The sequence below is a fragment of the Gadus chalcogrammus genome, chromosome 9 (genome assembly GCF_026213295.1).
Source record: "Gadus chalcogrammus isolate NIFS_2021 chromosome 9, NIFS_Gcha_1.0, whole genome shotgun sequence".
NCBI classification, from domain to species: Eukaryota; Metazoa; Chordata; class Actinopteri; order Gadiformes; family Gadidae; genus Gadus; species Gadus chalcogrammus.
Window position 1 is genome coordinate 20970267 of NC_079420.1, and position 15946 is coordinate 20986212.

At 53.5% G+C, this 15946-nt stretch overlaps 1 protein-coding gene across 4 annotated transcripts in view; it reads right to left on the reverse strand.

Annotated features, from left to right (window-relative positions):
* tln2b (talin 2b) overlaps positions 1-15946 on the reverse strand; it is an 83264-nt gene that overhangs the window by 24668 nt on the left and 42650 nt on the right. For all 4 annotated transcript variants that reach the window (XM_056597983.1, XM_056597982.1, XM_056597980.1 and 1 more), the window contains exons 20-42: positions 15418-15584; positions 14192-14320; positions 12698-12811; positions 12408-12521; positions 12168-12302; positions 11860-11988; positions 11258-11360; positions 9665-9873; positions 9103-9222; positions 8629-8826; positions 7821-7960; positions 7226-7319; positions 6384-6473; positions 6168-6290; positions 5572-5715; positions 5125-5286; positions 4660-4800; positions 3799-3980; positions 3449-3581; positions 3247-3348; positions 2875-3045; positions 2096-2242; positions 244-345 (exon numbers count right to left, since the gene is read on the reverse strand). In XM_056597983.1, the coding sequence (XP_056453958.1) occupies positions 244-345; positions 2096-2242; positions 2875-3045; positions 3247-3348; positions 3449-3581; positions 3799-3980; positions 4660-4800; positions 5125-5286; positions 5572-5715; positions 6168-6290; positions 6384-6473; positions 7226-7319; positions 7821-7960; positions 8629-8826; positions 9103-9222; positions 9665-9873; positions 11258-11360; positions 11860-11988; positions 12168-12302; positions 12408-12521; positions 12698-12811; positions 14192-14320; positions 15418-15584 (3149 nt within the window). The remainder of the gene's footprint in view (positions 1-243; positions 346-2095; positions 2243-2874; positions 3046-3246; positions 3349-3448; positions 3582-3798; positions 3981-4659; positions 4801-5124; positions 5287-5571; positions 5716-6167; positions 6291-6383; positions 6474-7225; positions 7320-7820; positions 7961-8628; positions 8827-9102; positions 9223-9664; positions 9874-11257; positions 11361-11859; positions 11989-12167; positions 12303-12407; positions 12522-12697; positions 12812-14191; positions 14321-15417; positions 15585-15946) is intronic.

The window sequence follows — 15946 nt, forward strand, 5'->3', positions numbered from 1 at the left end:
ACACACACACACACACACACACACACACACACACACACACACACACACACACACACACACACACACACACACACACACACACACACACACACACACACACACACACACACACACACAGATGTGCGGGAGGTGCCGATACTGCTATGAGATGGCAGGTTGTGCAGAATGGGTGGAATGAGACGGGGACAGGGACGGGGACGGGGACGGGGACGGGGACGGGGGGAGCAGAGCTCGGGGCTTCACCATCTCTTGGGCGGTGATGGCGATGGCCTTGGAGAACTTCACCATGGTGGTCTGGTAGTCCACGAAGGAGCCGCGCGGGTCTGGGGGGGTTCCTTCGTCCAACTGCAGTCCGCAAAACAGAACAGTATTCTGGTGTCAATACACACGATCCGTCCATCCCAACGTGATCCCTTTCACTGTGGTTCACCTCATTGTTGTAGGACACCGGTGACGGGTGTTCATAACACCTCATGCTGAATAGCTCAATGTTCACGCGCCTGATTGGTTTGAAGTGCATGTGCCTAGATGCCTGTGCAATAACCAGCAGGTCATATCTAGTGTATGGATGCGTTAAACCTGCTCCCCACTAGTCTTGTTTAATACTGCATCCTGATTGGTCAATAGTGTAGTGTAATAACACAAGGACACCAACAGTTTAAAATCAAGGTGCTACAAATCCAACATTAACAACAAGGCTCAGATACAACGATCGACCAGCTGTGGAGTGGCAACGCAGAAGCAGTATGCCCGAAGCAGTGGGGAGCAATATTTAAATTGAAGCTGGTAAATTCGATAAAACACCAATAACCTTGTGGATCTAAGCAACGAATATCTAATCCTCGTCGGCAAAGGGGATGAAAGCTAAATAAACCACTCTGGCGTGTCCCCCGAATAAAATATAATGTTGTAAGCAATCTCGGCTGAGCCCCGTCAGCGTCAACACCCCCATCACACAGGATCCTACACTGACACGACACCTTTCATGGGTTATCCTTATCCTTATGAGAGGTTCGTCCTGTCTTGTTCTGCGTTCTGTCCTAACACATAGGAGGAGGACTCCACTCAACAGGCAGCACATCCCCCTCACTGCCGACGTCTGGTTCACTGTACGGCGTCAGTGACGTTGGTAGCTACATCTGCAGCATCCTGTCGCTATTATTAACACAGCTAGCCGCCGGCTGGGGGCGGAGCCTGTCCTGCAGCGACGTCGAGTGACAGCTAACACCACCAGTGGGCAGCGGACTGGGCCCGTGCCATGCATTAGCCTAATGAGCAGCGCAAAGACAGACACGCTCCGTCCGTTGAGCAGCGTCAGCACTGCCAGTGCGAGTGTCTCCCCTCCACTGAAAGTCTAAAGTTAATGAGGACTCTGGCTCCCCTCCACCTCGACGGGCCGAGAGAGAGAGAGAGAGAGGGATACGTCGTGAGCCAAAGAAAATAGTCAGCACAAAAGATGTTCACGTGCGTGCACACACACACACAAACACACAAACACACCCCATTAATATTGATGGATTAGGAGTAGAAGCTCTCCCCATTAAGAGGTTTAGAACACAAACACACGCAAAACACACACACACACACACACACACACACACACACACACACACACACACACACACACACACACACACACACACACACACACACACACACACACACGGTTAAACGATTAGAACGAAACACTACGAAATCAGAAATCAGATATTCACAAGTTTAAAACAAACACACGAACACACACACACACACACACACAAACTTAACCTTAAAAGATTAAATAACGATCCTATTCAATTCGGATAGGATCGAAAGGCTCACACCCCCCCCCCCCCTGGCCCCGCCCTCCCCCCACTCCCCCTGGCCCTGCCCTCCCCCCCCCACTCCCCCTGGCCCCGCTCTCCCCCCACCCCCCCTGGCCCCGCCCTCCCCCCCACTCACCCTGGCCCCGCCCTACCCCCCTGGCCCCGCCCTCCCCCTGGCCCCGCCCTCACCCCCCCTGGCCCCGCCCTGCCCCCCACCCCCCCTGGCCCCGCCCTCCCCCCCACTCACCCTGGCCCCGCCCTCCCCCTGGCCCCGCCCTCCCCCCACTCACCCTGTACATGGACTCGGTGATGGCCTCCACCATGCCGCCCACCATCCCGCCCTCGCTGGCCGCCTCGTTCAGCGTCACCATGAGGTCCTCCACCGCCTCCTTCATCAGCTGGGCCGCCTCCGAGATGGCGTCGTGGGTGTGCGCCGCCTGGAGGGAGGGGAGGAGAGAGAGGCAGACGTAAACAAGCGTGACCGCATTACCCGTGTTTATCCTCCCGCTGTGTCTCTGCAGAGGGAGGGGGGCCGCTGAGGGAGCTGCTGGGTGGGGGCCATGGCCGTGGACCCGACAGACGACAGCCGCTGTGCTTTCTGGAGGCATTTGGTTTTTTGTTTTTGTTTTTGCCGTTCTCCCGTAATGCCTACCAATAGCAGAAATGTATTTCTTCAGCTTTATTTTGGACCGTCAACAGTCAAAATGGAGGTTGAGGACTCAAAACATAGAGTGTGTGCGTGTGTGTGTGTGTGTGTGTGTGTGTGTGTGTGTGTGTGTGTGTGTTTGTGCGTCTGTTTGTTTGTGTTTGAGTGAGTAAGTGAGGCAGTGAGTGAGTCAGTGTGTGGGAGAGAGACAGACACAGACAGACGGACAGACGGACACAGACAGACAGACAGACAGACAGACAGACAGACAGACAGACAGACAGACAGACAGACAGACAGACAAGACAGACACACAGACAGACACACAGACAGACAGACAGACAGACAGGGAGAGAGAAGGAGAGTGTGCGTGTGCGTTTGTGCGTGGGTGGGTGCATGTGCGTGTGCACGAGTGTGCCCCACCTTGGGGTTCCCGCCCCCTTCTTTGGCAGCGTAGAGCATCTGCAGGGCCGACTCGGACAGGGTCTTGCTCTGGTCCAGGATGGTCATCTGCTGCTGCTGGTCCAGCAGCTTGGAGGCCAGGCCCACAGAGGCCACGATCAGAGGCTCAAAGTAGCTGGCCAGACGGGTCACCTGAGGGGGGGGGGTTAGGGTTGAACGGAGCCTGAATACTTGTCTATGGCCCTCAACAAGGGGCTAAGGTTTGACCGGTTTGTAACAGACGCACTACAGCTTCCAAACTGCCTTTCTATTGTCTGCGGTGGTGGGAACGGTCTGACCAGAGGGTAAAGGGTTAATAGCACCGTGTGAGAGACGCGGTCGGGGGGGCCGCACCTTGTGTCCCAGCTGGGCCGCCTCCCCGCGGGCCGAGGTGGACACGGGGTCGATGAGGTAGCCGATCTCCTGCACCGAGGAGGTCAGCTGGTCCTGGAGGGCCTGTGCAGAGGAGCACACACACATCGAAGCACTCAGCACCAGGGGGGGGGGCACCGCACCGCGGGGCTGTCAGCGGCGGGGTGGGGGGGGGGGGGCTCACCTCCATGGAGATGTCGTCACGGCAGGGCAGGGTCAGGTCCACGGCGGCCAGCGAGGCGTGCTCGATGTCCCGGATGCACTTGTTGATGTTGTCGATGGAGTAGTCGCACTGCCTCTGACCCGGTGCTTTGTCCCTGAAAGGACCGAACACTGACTCAGGGAGGGAAGGGGGAACGTCCCCTGGGGACACGCGTAGAGGACCTACTGGGGAGGAGATCGCCCGGCGAGAGGCATCCTCTTACGTCGTATCGTTGCTCTAATGGTTCAATTCGATTAGGGGTCAGCGTGCTGAAGTGTGTTCTCTGTGGTAATCCTCCAGAGGATGAGGTCAGGGGGGGGGGGGGCACTGACCTGATGGAGGTGATCAGACTCTTGATGGAATCGGACACCGTCCGGGAGTGGCCCGCCAGCACCGACCAGGTCGGCGGGTCCTTGGGGTTAAGGACCAATGAGCGGGCGGTCTCCAGCAGGTAGGTGGAGCTGTCGAGCATGCACCGGGCCGAGCGCACGATGGGCTCCTGAGCCGCGGACCCCTTTAGGGCGGGACATGGAGGAACAAACACGAGCACAACGTGTTACGGTAAAATCACATTGGTCCTTTGGAGCGGTAAAAGGCAAAAGCACACTGGTACAAGGAGAGAAATTGTTCTTACGCTTCCTCAGAGGGATCACAAGGTTTAATCACAAATTGAAAGGGTTCTTTTGGCTCAGCGGCAGGTAAAAGACGGAACGTGCGGGTCTTTACGATGCGGGCGTCCCTCGTGATTAGATTAACAAGGTGTGAATTAGAGCAGCTGCACATGAGCGTTGGGTTAACACCGCCCGGCAACCGATAACAGTCGTACAACCTTGAGGTGGGCGCGACGGCTCTGCTGCTGCTGCTGCTCACATTGTTCGAGGAAAGAAAATCCAGCCTGTTTTCCATCAGCCCTTATGCCTTTAAAAGAGTGAAAATCACACATGCAGCCGATTCATGCCCGAGTTGCTTGTGCACACCCTGCTACAGGCTGGGACCGTTTTCAGGGAACTGAACGCACCGATTCATCACAAATACCTTCCCTTCATGTCTTTGAACCAAACTCCACTGGGGATTTGGATGAGAAGGAATAAAGCTGATTTTAATCGTTTTTCCCAATCATTTCTACGATAAAAAAATAATGATTCTCCCACAGCGCCCACACAGGCAACGCGACAGCCCCCCTGAACACCTACCTCGTGGCTGATCTGAGCAGGAATGCTAGCGAACTCTGGGTTGTTGGCGAAGGTGGAGAGGTTCTCCACGGCCTGGATGAGGGGGCTGGTGGCCACGTGGCACTTGTTCCGGTTCTCCTCTGAGAAGTCACCGTCTAGGGCCTGTGGCAGAGGAACCACACCGGCGCTCAGCTCTGATGCTCCCCACTAACACGGCTCACAACTAAGAGAACAGCACTGAGAACCGAGAGATCCCGCCAATAGTTCAGCCATGCTAACAATCTCATACGAATAAGAATACAACTACACATCTTTAGATGCTGACTTGATACTATATTACACAACGACGATATTTATGATGATTTATTATTAGAATTATGAAATCAATGCCAGTGAGATTGGAAGAGACGTATACTATGTATATCACAATATAAATGTGATGTAGAGTAGGCCCAGTGTCTTGTGGAGTGTGGCGGTGGGTCCGACCTTGATGGTCTTGACCAGGTTGGCGGTGGTGTTGGCCACCTCCTTGGCCGACTGGACGAACTGCCTCCGCGCCACCGGGTTGGAGGTCTTGGAGGAGGCCAGGCGGCAGGCGTTGCAGAGGGCAGAGGTGTGCTTGGCCACGATGGTCGCTGAAGACAGGACCTGGACAAACAGAAACAAAGGTGTAGTCACAAGGAAATAGTCAGGTTAATATAGCAAGGTTATAAAAAAGAACAAATGTGCAATGCTGTCCATAACTGTCCATGAACTACTGTAAATAGGATACCAGACCAAGCAAAACTTTTCCACAAACCCCGTACTGTGCCATTTCTCTCAAAGCAGATATGAGGACATTTTGAAAACTTAAAACAGCAAACTCTGCAGTCGCCTCCGGGTATAATAACAACAGCACTGGTATGAGCGGTTCCTCGCGGACCCCGGACCCACCTGCGAGGGACTGCTGGCTGGGTCCACCAGGTTCTGACAGGCCATCTGTATGGCCTGGTTGGCCCGCGCAAACTGAATGGGATCCACCAGGCCCACCTGGCCGGAGAGGCTGTTGGTGTCCGAGACGCCCACCAGATACGAGGCCTGCAGGAACAGAATGCCCTTTGTTTACCTGGCTCTTAATAAGGGTAGTAGACGGGTTTCTACTGTTATCATTATTATTATGATTAATAAACGAAGAACACGACAAGCACTTTGTTAACCTGGCCTTAAATAAAAGTAGTAGAAAGGTAAGAACACGCACTTTGTAAAATTAATTAAAAAAAGTGATGCATTAAAAGGTTAATAGGGCTATTATTAAGAAGAGTACAAAAATAACAAGGAGAGTTTGGCTGGTGCCTTGTTTAAAGGGAGCGGCACAGTGGTTCTGCTTTCTTCTTCTGGGGAGTCTGCAAACTACAAAGCCTTCCGAAGGACTCGTGACGAGGAGGAGGAGGAGGAGGAGGAGGAGGAGGACAGTGAGGGGGCGAGGAGGAGATGAAAGGAGAAGGGGGATTCATCTGTGTGGGGGGGAGAGAGCGGGGCTGTGATCTCACCTGTCCGGCAGCCTCCGTCAGCCCGCACAGGGCCTTGGAGGCGACGCCCACGCTCTCCCCGAAGGCGGCCACGTCGCCCGTCTTGCAGTGCTGAGAGATGCCGGCCATGGACTCCCCAAGGACCTGCGGGTGGCGGGGATGGAGATCAGGGGTTGACATGGGGGGCCTTGAGCGGCTGGCCGGGTGTATAAACAGGGGGAGAGGTGTTCCTGTCACCTTGGAGTTCTCCATGACGCTCTCGATGCAGTCAAAGTAGGAGAGCTCGTTCACCGGCTCGTTAGGGTTGTCGAGTAGCCCTCGCACGGCCTGGACACACGCACACGCACACACACACACACACACACACACACACACACACACACACACACACACACACACAGAACTGTATTATAGCGAGGTTTGTTTCGTACAAGGTCGGATAAGTTACACTGAGACAGCGATAACAGAAAATGGGTAATTTACATGTAGAAAATAGAAATAAAATTATGAATATAGTATAGAAACGTCATGAATTTAATGTATGTAACTAAGTGTTTATACTAAACTTAATGTATGGGTGTGTGTCGACCAAACAAACAGAGTCTGTGTTTTTCTTCGAAAAGGCAGAAATTGCTGCCATTAGATGTTCATGGGCTCTGCAGACAACATGGCGGCTGATGAATGGCAGTTGATTCATCCGAGAGGCAGGGGGACGAGCTACAGGCCCTAGAAGCTCAGCGGGGGTAAATGATTGGCTGATTAATTCCCATGGAGACGGTGCACGGCAGTGCAACAGCAAAACACTGTGGATTCCCGCATGCCAAGCGGATTATAATCGGTTGTGTTCCGTATCTATACCTAAACCTGTACAGTTATAGCTATAGGGGGCTAAAGTGGACTGGATTTCAACGATTTAAAGAAAAACAATCCCTGGATGGACTGACTCCTGGAAGGGCCGGTATATTCCTGAGAAACTGTCGAGTTCAGATATTTCGCAGTAAAAGGCTGCAGTAGATGAGTGCCAGGTCCGGGTTTAATAGGCAGAGTGCATGACGGTGCGTGACACCAAAGTGCCCTACCTCCAACTCCCTCAAGGCGTTGTCACACTCCTTCTGTCCAGTGGCCTGCTGTGTGCACAGTGTTATCAGCTGGTTGATGCTCTCTGTCACTGCCCTGGAAACACAACATATACCTTTTACCCTTCACTCTCTTTCCCAAACCCACTTGTACACACAGAAACACACACACCCACCCACCCACCCACCCACACATACACACGCGCGTTCTCCCTACAAGAGCCGCCCGCCCGCAACACACAGGAGCGATGAGGCTGTGTTGAAGCATGCCTGCGTCGTGCCTTGCTGAGCACGGATGGGCTCCAGCCAGCGCTTCCATCTTCCTAATTGGACAGAGAGGAGGCAGCCAGGCCCGCAGTGGTCCTCTGGGGCTGGCTGCGGGACTTGGCTCCTCTCCACTGAGAAAAAAAGGTTCCTTCTCCTCCAGCCCCGGCCGACAGACGCGGCAGAAAGAGGAAGATCACGCCACGGACGGACGGTGTTGCGAGACGGACGGGGAGCGGCCCCGAGATGTAGCCCTGAACTGGAGCGTTTTGTCCGATGCAGACAGGTTTCCCGCGTGTTGTATCTCGATTGCATCTACGGCGTTCTCTCTTACCTGGCGGCCACGGCGAGGAGGTTCTTGGCGTTGGCGGCGCCGGGGTCCACGGACAGAGACTTGGCGGCCAGGAGCAGCTTACTGGACGCCATGGAGATGTTCTTCAGATTACCGATGACTTGGATCTGATCGTCGCAACTCTGCGGAATCCGAACGACAGAGGCACACCTGTTTTCAGTCTGGGTTCCGTCCACAGTGATGAATCACCATCGCTGCGGACGGATGTGTCAAACATCCCTTCCCCCTTGTAGATCTTTCTTTCATTGTATTACGTATGCAAAAAAACAAGAGCAATGAAACTGATCTCCCAGCCATGGTTTAAGGGTTAACGAAGAGTAGGACAATGAACGTGCTCATTTCCCCCCCCGTCTATCCCCTCCCGACCACTCCGCCTGTTGTGCTACACACACAGCCTCCCTACTCCCTGATGATCAGAGCAAATTAACGAGCAGAATAACCAGAACATCATCGCGGATCTCGTTACGTCTCATTGTGCTAATACTCGGAGGGACAAGCGCGTGCCTGTTAAGAGAATGAGTCCGTTAGCCGTCATCACCGAACGCGTCCCAGCCCCTCACGGCGCTCCCACCGACAGGAAGGAGGTCATCAAGTATCAACCCACTTGATATTAACCCTCTGATGTCTGCAGAGTCCAAAATGAACCCATACCACCAACAAACACTTGGTCGATTTGAGCATGTCAAACCTGGGTTACATTGAAAAGCCTTTTGTACTGGTAAAAAGACCAAAGAAAAACTCTAATGTTGGAGGGGGGGGGGGCTTCAGGAACCAGGATGATGGGGCCTACCTGAGTGTGGCCCGCCATCTCGATGCCGGCGTCCAGGAACTCGTCAAAGTCCTGGCTGAACTTCCCCGAGGCCATGGCCAGCTGGCTGCTGGTGCCCCGCGAGGAGTGCACCACCTCCCCCGCCGAGTGGTTCAGCTCGGCCGCCGTGTGGTTCAGCTCCGTCTGGGCCTCCTGGTACGACTTCCCGCAGGAGGGTAGCTGCACCGCGGTGGGGGGGGGGGGGGGGGGGACGACAAGGTGACCATCATGACATGTAGCAGCTTATATATAAAGAAATAAACACACCGTTAATGAGAAACGACGACAAGGTTCGGGTTCTTGTTGTCAGAAAGCCCAGAGGGAAGTGGAGGCGTGCAAAACTTTGGATCGACGACCAAATACAGCGATAGAGGATTCTCTATTAATAACAGCATGCGGGATTACAAGGCGTCCGAGAAGAGTTGAACGCTCATGGCGTGATGCGCCTGGACTCACCGTGTCCACCAGCAGCTTCTTGCTGGCCTCCCCGATGCTCCGCAGGGCCATGTCCACGTCCTTCTGGCCCGGCAGGCAGTTCACACAGTTATTCAGGGAGTGGGACACAGCCTTGGCCACCTGAAACACATTGGCACATCGCTCTCCGTAAGTAGGCCCTCCTTCATCAGCTTAACAACCCCCGGCTAGGCACGCGCGGTCCCAGGGCAGTGCTTGAGGCGAGAGAGACAAAAACACAACAGCTCCTCAATGCAAATTACACTCCCGGCTAACTGCGATCCATGTCGCTAATGTAATGGCTGCTGTCGCCGACACATGCCAAACAACAGAGGCATCCCGCTGGAGCAGCGCCAGCTACATGCAAACAGCTTTGACCATGTTACTGCACTGCTGAGAGGGAGAGACCTCTAACACCAGAGGAGATGGGAGGGAAAGGCGATCACAGCGCTAACAAGTGCAGGATCGTCTTGAAGAAGGAGCAGGAGAAGGTTATTGTGGGACTATCCCCCGATGGGACGCACTGTGGCCGTGCTGCGGTCGAGGACCGGGACAGGGGGCTCACCTGCGCCAGTCTCTGCTGGCTCTCGGCGTCCCCCGGGTGCAGCAGGGCCTGGTGGGCCTCGTGGATCAGCATGGCCGAGCCCTCCATCACACACTGGGCCGAGTCCAGCATGGCGGCCGAGGCCTGGGGCTCCATGGTGCTGGCCGCCACACCGCGGGCCGCCTGGGCCAGCGTCCGCAGCGCCTGGGCCGTCTCCCTGGCCGCTACCCCTGGGGAGAGAGGGGGCGCCGGGCAGGGGAGTCAGTGGACGCAGGGTCCTATCCAGAGTGTCCACACCACTGAGTTATAGGCCCGACGCGTTCTGCTCCGGTTGGGGTTACGTCAGGGTAACGGCATATTTTATTTCAGCATTCAATTAATGAGTAATCTTCTGTCATAATGACATTGAATTGCCTGCCGTCTGAGATTAAAAGGTGCTGTGGGTAAGATTAAAGAGCTATCATTTGAGCGTAATTAGTTAGAAATGCCACAGCCATCCGCCAGCTATTAGCGGGTAAAACGCTCTCTGAGAAAACCCGTTCTGGTCGACTGCGCGCCTGAATCTGCACCAGCCAATTTGGATTGCAGATATGCTCCCGGCTCATTTCTGACCAATCATGGGAATTTCTTCTCTGATTGGTTCGGGGAATACATTATGCCTGTCAGTCCCAGGTGGGTGAAATGAGACACTCTCCATGCGGCAGCAACACGGGGGGGGGTGCAGGGAGGAAGGGGAGGTATTTTTGGGTGATTTAGTTTCTGAATCTTGCTCTCTAAGGCTCTTTTCTGTTTTCTGGCTTTACAGCTCTGAAATCATCCACACAGCAGCTAGCTAGAATGTTCTCATCAGCCACTATTCTCCTGCACTCCAGAAGCCACAGATTTTGTCTGGCTGGGTCTGGGCAATTGATTGGGACAGGGAAACAGCGCTTTATTCATTGAATAACCAATTGAGTATTTTGCCGCCATCATTTCATTGCATTACCTGCCGTCTGCGGACAAAGCAGCCCGCTGAACACATTATCTCTTCTCATTTATTAACCCAGTATCGAATAGCAAGGCATCACCCACGCACCAGGTATTACGACTTTGAATAATTATAAAGTGTGGCAGGCTAATTATTTAAACCCATCGGCTAATATGTTGAAACGCTGCCCGAGAGCTGCCCTTGGCTCATCCGACCTCGCCGGGCGGTTGGCTGAAATAACATTAAATCAAATGAAAAGAAGAGGAACGAGCGGCCGGCAGCACCCAGGGCCTCCCAGCGCCCCAGAGCCGTGGCGCTACGGATCCACTATTCACTCGCCGTCTCCTCTCCCCTCTCCCGCGAGCACCAATTCAGCTTGACTCGGAGACAGATAGCCGGCCCCAGCCGGGTTCACTCTGAGGAGATCAGACTAAAACCACAACCAACAACATCGCCCGACTTCTGCCCCTGTTTACACTAGACACTGTATGGCGGGAGTGACCGGTACGTTTGTCTTGTCTACAATTACACAACAAAAAAAGCATTACAGCATAATCAATTCTACAAAATCTGGCAAAAAAAAACAAACACAGAAAACCAGAAGAGGCAGTCATTGCAGAGCTGTGATTGGCCGACGCTCCCCTCACCTGTGTAGTGTTCGTTGCCCTGCGCGGCGCAGGTGAGCAGCTGGGCCATAGAGGAGCCCACCGCCTTGGAGGTGCTGCCCAGGTCCTGGGCACACTTCCCCAGCTGGGGGGGGGGGGGGGGGGGGGCACACAACAACAGCAGCACACATGAGCTACTGTACCCATCTCGTATAACACCCCAGCCTTGTTAAATACTTGATACCGATTGGTCAATAACGTTCCAATGGTTGTTCCTCACTAACGGGACTCCTCTGCCGTTTAAATGTTCACAATCAATTTGCTACGAATCCAACAATAAACTACCAACTATCCACCAGATGTTTGTGGACGGTCAAAGCACCGCTTTAATATTTAAATGTCATCTGATTCGATAAAACACAATAACATTAAAGTTGAAAGTATCCAATATGTAATTATTGTTGGCAACTGCGGTACAAGTGGAATAAACCGCACGGGCAGGACGTCCTGTTATTAGACATAATGCAGGATGATCTAATAACCAGAGCAAGCGTCTGGGCCCAACGCCCCGTGACGCGGGAACGGACATGAAGGAGCAGTGTGTTCTGAGAGCTAGGGGGGGGGGGTCCCGGTGTGGTACTGACCGACTCCCCGGGGAGGGGCCTCAGCTGCCCGTCGATGACCGACATCTTGGCGTCCTGCAGCTCGCTCCGGAGGGTGTGGACCGTCTTCAGGGCCGAGTCGATCTCCAAGGGCCCGCACGCTTCATGGGCCTGTGGTGGTGAGCGGTGGAAGAGGATCTGGCGTTACAATAAGAACGTCTCTCCCCTCCACTGGTGGGCGGGGACGGACAAACCCCCCCCCCCCCATCATCTGTGCAGCCCGGCCGAGTGGAACAGGTGGGCCTCAGGTTGACAAACGGCGGTACTACGGTTGTTTTGAATAAACAAACCTTCTGGGTGGCGGTCCTGAGTTCAGCCAGGCAGGTGGCCAGGTTCTTGGAACACTGGCCCAGTTGCATTGCGGCGGCCTGGTCCGTCACCGTGGGAACCGCCGCCTTGGCAGATGTCACCATCTTGCTGCAGGGCTAAAAGGGCAGGGTAATGGGAACACAACAGGATGCGGTCGCATGTCACACGAGAAGGCGGCTTTGGCTCCATATGCTAATGGGCGAGAGGGGTGCCTCGTGTACCTGCAGGAAGCTCTGGCTGGCCATAATGAGGGCAAGCTGGGCACTGAGCTCGTCCGGCTGGGCCTGGCTACTCCTCATCCCCTGGACCAGCTGGGGGATGCAGTCTGCGACCAACTGAGGGGGAAAAAGCAGAGGATGGCCCAGATTCTAATCAACGGAGTGCAATCTGCTCAGAAAGCACACCGCACCTCCTTCACCACAGCCGGGCTTCATGTGAGCGCCGTGTCCCGGTGGTGCGATCGGGATGTACATGTGTGCGTGGGTTTCGTGTTTTGCGTGTGAGTGCGTACCTTGCAGCTGTGCACTAGCTGCTGGTGGGACGCAGTGTTTTTGTTGGACGCCGCGGCGTTCTGAGCAGCTGCGATGGTCTGGGTCGCGGCTGCGGCCGCCTGCTTGGACGCTATCTGTGGGGGGGGGGAAACCCGTGGACAGCGTCAGGGCTCAACCAGCGCCGCTCGGACAGGATGACAGAGCCAATGCTCTCTGTGAAGTGTTAATCTGCCACGCGCCGGTCCCAAAGACAATGTCTTTGGGATGTCAATGTTCTTTTACGAGTCCATCACTTAACCAGGAGATTGCTGCACTCGCTGCGGCGTCGTGCGGGGACTGGTCTGACTTTACAGCCGTTTAACAGGGCTGCACTGAAAACATTTTCCCTCGGCTGTCAAATGTCCACACAAGCAAACACAAGGCTGACTTTGAAAAGAGGAAATAAGGGAAAATAGAGGGGGGAGACGGTCCTAGTTGAGTGGATGAGAGGAAACAATGGGAAGGGAGCTGATCAACAATGCTGTCTTTTGTCCTGGGGAAAACAAACATGATGACAGTACTATTTGAAGTCAGTTAAGAAGCTGAATAGAGTTGGCTGTGAAACTAACAGAAATCCTATCATATATACCCGCAGAGGACTGCAGCAAAAAAAGGATTTAATAACAATGTTCAGTGACTCATCCTTTCAACGCTTGAATGTTGGGAGAATAGAGTTAAGTAGAATGTCAGCAGCAGGAAAGCATTACAACATGCATCTCGTAAAATGTATGGGCTGCATGGTGATCATATGCAACTCGTCATGGTTGGGAGTGCGTATAGTTTCCTTTTCGATCTCCTCTTTACAAATGTCAGTATATAGCTAGGTAATTCTATATTTAGGCTCATCTCGTATACATTGTTTAACTCACAACTAAATGTACGCAAAAGATCAACCATCTAAGATCCACTTTTTGTCCCACACACTTTACACTCAGACATTCCTCATCAATATGCAGACTCTATTAGCACTGTTTTTATAACCGTAAAAAAGGTAATGAGCAAGAGGTGATGTTTATGTGCGTTGAGTGTGTCAGCATAATGAGTTCTGCAGCAGGTACCAGAGGGGGAGAACCGTCCATCTATTATCATACTTAGACCGGCTCATTTAGCGAGCTAACGAGACACGCTGCCCTTTGCGACAGCGGCCCGGAGAAAAGAGGATATCCCACATCGCCTCGTTTGCACAAAATCAATACAAAATTATTTCTGCATTTTTTGACTCAGACTCCCATTACCCCCAGGGGCCCAGCAGGTGGGGTTGGGGGGGGGGGCGGTGTTTGTGCAGTGCAGCCCTGATCGATCTCTGGGACTTGTCCTCGGGCGCAGTCCCATTACGGAGCGCCGCACGGGGGCGGCTGATGAGTGAAGCAGCGTCTCTAATGTGTCTGTGTTCTGACGGGGGCGTGGGGAGGGAGGGAGGGGGGGGCGTGGGGGCGACGGGGCCGTGGGGGCGGCGGGGGGGGCTGGCGTCTCACCTCCAGTCTGTTGATGAGCTTCTTCTTGATGGCGTTCTGCGCGGCGGCGTTGGTGGCCACGCGCAGCCCCTCCGCCGCCTCCCGCAGACGCTGCTGCTGGTCCTCGTTGTCCGGGTAGGCCGCCGCCCCCTGGACACACACACACACACACACACACACACACACACACACACACACACACACACACACACACATGCAGAAACACACACACACACACACACACAAACAGACACATGCACACATGCATGCAGAAACACACATGCACACATGCAGGCAGAAACACACACACACACACACACACACACACACACACACACACACAAACATTCAGAACCACACAGAGTCAGTCAGTCAGTCAGTCAGTCAGTCAGTCAGTCAGTCAGTCAGTCAGACAGACAGACACGTAGACACACACACCCACACACAGATTCAAACAGATACATGCATGTGGATTGAAACACACACACACACACACACACACACATCAAGACACCATTGACACAAACACATGCACACACACACACAGACTTATAATTAACATATTGAATGACGGAAAAAAATAGTGCAATCTCGTCACATCTGAATGTCTGCCCCGGCTACGTGAGCGATGGGATGCATGTAGCAGTGTTTTGTCACTGTTGCCAAGGAGACCAGCCTCGGCAGCATTATATTTCTCCATCAGGATCCCAGTGATGTGGTGATTAATGTGTCATAGATCAAATACATCTAATGAGTTGCACGCAATGCTTGCACTTGGACAAGAAAATCACATTGGTTATAATAATATCCTGCTCATTTATAGCAGCCAATGCTGCCAGGGGCTTATTAAAAACCACTGATGCCGTACATAATTATCGGGAGTTTAAAATAACGGCTTATTTCACACTGCAATAAACAATAATCCGTATGTTCTAATCGAATATTTCTCGGAGCACAGATTGTGTTTGTGTTTCATGGGGAACGAAATCAAATACAAAAACTGAAACACTTTTGACTATTTGGACATTTAGCGGACCCTTTGATCCAAAGCAAGTCATTGGAGACGCACGTCATTAAGGAGCACACAGGGTAGAGTTACACTGGCTACGTGTTTGTGACGTCTCAAACCCCCTCGCTACTCACTACACTATCCCTCCCCATGGGTTCGGGCAGCAGCGTTAATGTCGCCCTGAATCCTGTTCTACTGAGCGCCGTCGTGGCCGCCGTGCGGGCCCGGCCCGCCCCACCTTGGCCGCCTCCACCATGCGCGCTGTGGCGTCCGCCAGCAGCTTGGCGGCGGCCAGCAGCTTCTTTGAGTTGTCGACGTCCACCTCCGCCTCCGCGTCCGACCGCATGGCGTTCACCAGGTCAGAGGTCGCCTGGGCCAGCACCCGGGCCTGACGCACCATCTCCCCTGTTCACACACAATCACGCACACACACACACACACACAAAAACAAACGTCCACATACATATGCACGGACACACACCCACCCACAGACAGTGTTCAGACATGCACCCATGAATGAACATGAGCTCAATAACTATGATTATCGTAAGAATACCAACTGTAATTGTTCTGGATAGCCAGAAATCGCTGGCTATTCACTTTCACATAAATTACAGTTCGACAGATACTGAACATCCATTCTAGCAGGTGACGATGATTGCGATAGCCATAATGAGCAGTTTTTCCCAAACACCCACTAGCATCTATAAATAACCCTCACTCACACACTGACAACACATCCAGGCTGCTACACGGCCACACCTCGC